General features: G+C 37.8%; 1 protein-coding gene across 1 annotated transcript in view; it reads left to right on the top strand.

The window, feature by feature from the left end:
• Window positions 1-6,000, top strand: part of adam10a (ADAM metallopeptidase domain 10a) — a 38,717-nt gene continuing 32,717 nt past the window's right edge. The window contains exon 1 of the mRNA XM_082527626.1: window positions 1-418. Coding sequence (XP_082383752.1) covers window positions 367-418 — 52 coding nt within the window. The 5' untranslated portion in view covers window positions 1-366. The remainder of the gene's footprint in view (window positions 419-6,000) is intronic.

Here is a 6,000-nt window from a genome sequence, read left to right as displayed (position 1 = left end):
TTTTCAGCACAGGAGCAGACACATTTTGGTGGCGTTGTGTAAAGCTCAGTAGTGTTTTTTTCCAGTTGTTTTCACGTATCTTTCAACCTACGATCGCAATACTATAGAAACGCAGAACAGCGGGTGTGTCCATATCTTTTGGCCCCATACACCGGAAGGGAGTAGTGCCTGCCTGTCTGTCTCTCTCTGTTTATGACAGTGTGTAGCGCTGTTGGAGAGGTAGAGCTGCCGGTGTTTGCGATGGGAGTCACAGCTAACTAGGAAGGGCGACTCTGTCTTTAAGTGTGGCAGAAATCGAAACAAGCAACTGTCAGGGGTATCGCTGTGTAGCTTCGCTGGTTAAGCGGGACTACAGGGCATTTCACTATGGAATTTGTCAAACTAATTCTTCTGTTTTGCTGCCTACACGATATTGCAGGTAAGTTTGCCGTTGACTAACAGAGAAAGTCTTTAGAGCTCGTCAGTAGAGCTAGCGCTAATCGGATCGTGTAGTTGTACTGTCGACAGTTTAACTTGCTAGCTAGCTGGCTGGCTAATGTTGTGGAGACTGCGGTTAACTTGTGTGTGTTTTTTGTTTGTGTTTTTTGTTGTTGTTGTTTACAGTGTGTAGTCAATCTGTATTAGCTGTTATCTGGTTAATTAATTATGTTTGGCTGATACAGGTTAAGTACTCCTGTAGTAGAGGAGGGGGGGCTTGTCTTTCAGTCACTTGCTTAGTGGGAAATCTTTACACTGTTAACGTCTATAAACAAGAGTTTTACTGCCGAATATGTTTGTTACCATGAATATTCAGTGTCGCTAGAATAATTTGAGACTAGTTTAACAAAAAACTTTCGTTTTGTCGGACAGTCTGTGAAAAGCAGGTTAGGTATGAAGCTGCGTGACAAGCAGTTGCATCCGTCAGAAAGGCACCTGAAGCAAAATACGGTACTTTTTTCTACTGCTGACTCAAGCATTTGGTCGAAAGAGATGATATATATCCCGTTCTTACCGTGGATGAGTAACTACCTGGGTGTCGATATATTATAAGTTTTAATATAACTTAACCACCTTACAAAACTTTGTCCAGGCCCTTCTTAATAACATATTTTCTACAGTATGTCAGATTGGTACTTTAATTGTACTTTAGGCATCAACATTTGTAAGACAAACAGAGCAAAACTGTGATTTTGTGTAACTGGTGATATTAAAATAGATATAATTTGTGTGTAAATGAAAATAAAATCATCGCTAAGGGGTTATTTCCAGATTTAGTACAGTTACACCACCTGCTTCACAAAACATCAAGACAGACGAGCTTAAGCTCACAGTGTAAAATGTGTGCATGTGATTAACTGCAGATACTACACCTGTGAAGTTTTATTATCTGTGAGGGCAGTGACAGATTTATTGAGAGCTGGGGGCTGTCATGAAGAATCAGGACAGGAAAACCAAATAGAAATTGATTTCTGCCTTGTGTTGGTAATGAGCTGCTGTGCTACTTTCATATAATTGTATAATCTGGCAAGATAGCTGGTACATTATTATTCAATTTTCACTTTTTAACATCTGTCAAACCTTCATTAAAAAGTTCTAATATCCTGTGGCAAAATATTGCTGCTGTGTTTGAAAAATTGCTTAATCTGTCATTATAAATAATTCAGTTTCTTGGCTTATTTCAGATTTGTTTCATTGTGATTACACATTAATCTTCTTTATGTCTTTAAAACCTTCATTTGACATGTCAAGATTAAGTACAAAGTGCATCAACGTATTTTCATAAAACATCTGTACTGGCGTTTTTTTGTTTGTTTTGTTTTTTGCAGTAGCACAAGTGAAATTGTGACTCGAGTGACTACGTTTTTTCCCCCCTGCTTCCATCTCACAACTTTACCTTTTTTTTCTTTTTCTTTTTTTTTGTGTCTGATCAGAAATGTATTTTGAGCTTTCAAATCAAATCAAATCACTTTTATTGTCACATCACATGTGCAGGCACACTGGCACAGCACATGCGAGTGAAATTCTTGTGTGCGAGCCCCACAAGCAACAGAGATGTGCAAACACAACAACACAAACGAGCAAAATACAAGAATGGCCAACCTGAAACTAATAAATATATGTACAATATATAATAGTGTATGCATTTCTGGATGTGTATACTAAATATTTTCCTACGTGTGTGTGTGTGTGTGTGTGTGTGTGTGTGTGTGTGTGTGTGTATACACATTTTTACAAATTAAATAGTAAAAATAAATAAATAAATAATAATAATAAAATATATAAAATATACAGAGTTGAATATGTGCAAAACGAGTGGCATTTATATACAGTGTGGAGTGCATAATGTTGAAGTTCCAGTGGTGAAGCTGAGGTGTCTATGACGTGTTCAGCAGTCTGATGGCCTGATGGAAAAAGCTGTCTCTCAGTCTGCTGGTACGGGACCGGATGCTGCAGAACCTCCTTCCTGATGGAAGCAGTCTGAACAGTTTATGGCTGGGGTGACTGGAGTCCTTGATGATCCTCCCCGCTTTCCTCAGGCAGCGCTTCCTGTAGATGTCTTGGAGGGAGGGAAGCTCACCTCCAATTATCCGTTCAGAGCACCGCACTACTCGCTGGAGAGCTTTGCAGTTGTAGGCGGTGTGTCCACTGATGTGAACACCAACATGAGGAAACACTATTTATATTCTTGAAAGGGATCGGGAAGGTGGGGCCAGAAATGTCCTGATCAAAACTTCACGCTTTGTGTTTTTTAAATTTTATTAATTAATTTATTTTATCAGTTTAACATAAGCTAAAAGATTGCATTCCAGAGTTTTCAGATGTACAACATGACTGATTTATTATACAAGCTCAGTTGTTTTTAAAAAAATGTTTTTCCACAAAGCTTCAAACAAATGGCTTTATGTCATTCCACATGTACCTCTGAAAGATATGTTTGATGTAAGAGGGGCCATTGCAATTGAGTTTGCAATTTGATAGCTTGTTAGTAATGATGGCGTGACATGCAACAACCAATCTTACTCTGTTTACATGCCCAGACATTTTCGAGGAAGTCTGTGTTTCATGTAATGTAGGTTATTTCACTTTCGCACAGCTGCTGTTACTTGGCCTTCTCACAGTCACAGCTTCCTGCAGACATTTTTTGAGTAATGTAGAGTGAATTTTTGTTGTGGACTTGATGCCTACAGGTTTTTGCCAACCCACTTAATTTTTTTTCAGTACTGTATGATATAAAATGTTAAGGAGAGACATTTTAGTCGGGTGCCTGAGATATTGTCTTAGCCGGGCTGCCAGGACCCAGCGTGCATGGCAATGCGAGGCTCAGCTCAGTTCTGATCCATGCTGTGACCATGTCTTTGCTTCCTGTCAGCAGGTTTTTTATCTCTCTCTCTCTGTCTTGCACTTTCCTGCAGGACTTGAGAGTGAAAACAGATTGCTCTGTAGTGATGATGCCTTTTCAGTAAAACTCACTGGCAGTTTAAATGAATTTTTTGTTGCTATCAGTCTGAAGTGAACTATGTAGTTCCTAATAGTGTTGGATAGTATTGTCACATAATGATTTATTGTATTTTTTTATTGTTACAATAAAAATGGAAAATGTTTTAAAAAACAGAAGAAGAATAAAAGTAAAAGAAAGCAATCCAAAGGAACCAACTGATGTGATTAATGTAGGGTATTAATAGAGATGTTAATGCAAGCAACTAAGAGCTTCATTTTGAAAGTAATGTATTTTGCAACCACTGGAAATCAAAATGCATTAAAAATCTCAATTGAATTCCAATTTTTGTGCATGCTATTTTATAAATTATAGATACACATAAAGGTTGTGTACATTATGTTATAAATCACATACACAACATCATGTCATTTTTCCTGTCTTCCTCCGCTTACCCCTAACCAGTTGGGGCGATGGCTGCCCCTCCATGAGCCTTTGAGCCATGAGTTTTTCATTCCCAGCATCGCCAAGGACTTGCTCATAGGGCATTGTCTGACTGTTGGGTTTTTGTCTCTTATTGTAGGGTCTTTACGTTAACATGTTAACCACCTTGAGGCAACTGTTGTTCTGATTTGGTGCTATATAAATAAAACTGGATAGAAATTAAATACATGCATATTCACATGGTAGTGATGACTTTATGTTAAGAATGCAGTGTATTTTATGGCTACAATTTAGGTAGTCCAGTCAATGTTGTATTTCAGTTTGGCTGGAATGTTGACATGCGAGTAGAGCAATCCTCGCTTTTTACCTTTTTTGGATTTTGTGTGTGTGTGTGTGTGTGTGTGTGTGTGTGTGTGTGTAGTATGAGTTGTGAGGTATGCAATGACGTGGAACAAATTAACTCAGATAGTACTGGTTTGATGTTTAAACCTATTTGATCTGGTTTAACTTCCTGAAACATCCTGATCAACACATTTTTAGTAATAAAGAGTAGTTCATTAAATATAGTTGATTTGAATTCTTTGTTGTCACTGAGAGAAGGAAGTGTCTTTTTAACCTTTTCAACATTGTGTAGCTGCCTGCATTTTAGATTCTTTTCAGGCTTGTAACATTCAGGATGTGATGTTTACACACAACATGAAAAAAACCTGCTTAGTAAGATGTCTGTGTATGGGAATCAAGAGTTATATAGAGATTTTAGTAAGTAAAACAACATTACATTTTGTTATATTGTTTATGTTTACAATTCCACCTTTTATCGCTGCCCAGGAGGTTTTGGTAATGTTTGCTTGCATGTCATTCTGCCTGTAAACACGATTAGCTTGAAAAGTTTTGGGTGAATTTTGATCGACTTTTGTGGGAGGTGGAGTGGGGTACTGCTATCAATCATTTAATATTTGGCTTACATCCACCAAGGTCTTCAAGGTCTTAATTAAAATAAAGTGTGCCATATCCATATTTTCACTGCACTACAAACATAAAGTATATTAAAAACAAAACAAACAAAGAAAACACAATGAATATATAGAAAATACAAAACTACTCCCTTAAAAGTAAGTACTGCCCAGAGAGTGAGCTGCCTTGGCGGACGTTTGCGCTCTTGGCGTGGTTCTTGTATTTGTTTTGCAACAATAACCTGTGTGTGTGTGTGGGTTGCAGTAAGATGGTACATTTTTTGTTAGTGATAGTTTTCTCAGGTATTTGAAAGCTGCATAAAATGTTAACCTGCTCTTACAACTGGCTTAACTCTGTAACCCTTAACATAAGCTAAAAGATTTCATTCCAGAGTCTTTAGATGGAGAGCATGACTGATTTATCATACAAGCTCAGAGTTGTTTTAGAAACATGTTTTTCTACCGTGAAGGCATCCGGAGATACCTGTCAGCATTCTTTTTGAAACCGTGTACATAAAGAGGTCAAATGTGACATGATATCTTACACACACACACACTGCATACTTCATTATATACATAATATACGAATGAAGTTGGTGAGACCTCCTGCAAAGGTTGATCTGTGTTGTCTGTGTAGTTTGCAAACATTATTTTCCTTGTTTAATGAGACTAAAGAAGATGGTTGTTGAAATATTTTCTAAGTGCATTCATAGACAAGTTCATGCTAGCCTGGAGCAGCCTCTCCCTGTATGGGGAGTTATGCCTCCCACTGACATGGAAATTATGTAGTTGTCAACAGAACAGTGCAATGTAAAAATGCAGATAATGTGGAGCATCTACATCATCTATTTTTGCATTTTTGAGTCTAGGTATCTCTTAGTCATGTGCAGAAAATCCTACAGTACAAAAAGATTAGAACTTGATCTTACTAACAAATCCTTAAATTGAGTCATAGCTGAGGATTTTTTTTTTAAGGCCACCAGAGTTGCACAGACACCGACAGACAGACAGATAGATGGACACACACACACACACCCCTTTGAATGTAGATTAGCATTTAAGCAGCCTGCAACAAGCTCACACAATGCTATACAGTACTACTGAAACAGACCCTCGTCACCTGATCGTATCATGTGCTCCTCACTTGTATTTTAAACTGAACACTAGCTTTGTTTTTGTGAAAAGAAC

This window comes from Aulonocara stuartgranti (genome assembly GCF_965226115.1).
Source record: "Aulonocara stuartgranti genome assembly, chromosome: 1".
NCBI classification, from domain to species: Eukaryota; Metazoa; Chordata; class Actinopteri; order Cichliformes; family Cichlidae; genus Aulonocara; species Aulonocara stuartgranti.
The sequence above is the reverse complement of the archived record's forward strand: the minus strand, read 5'-3'. Positions and strand labels throughout refer to the sequence as shown.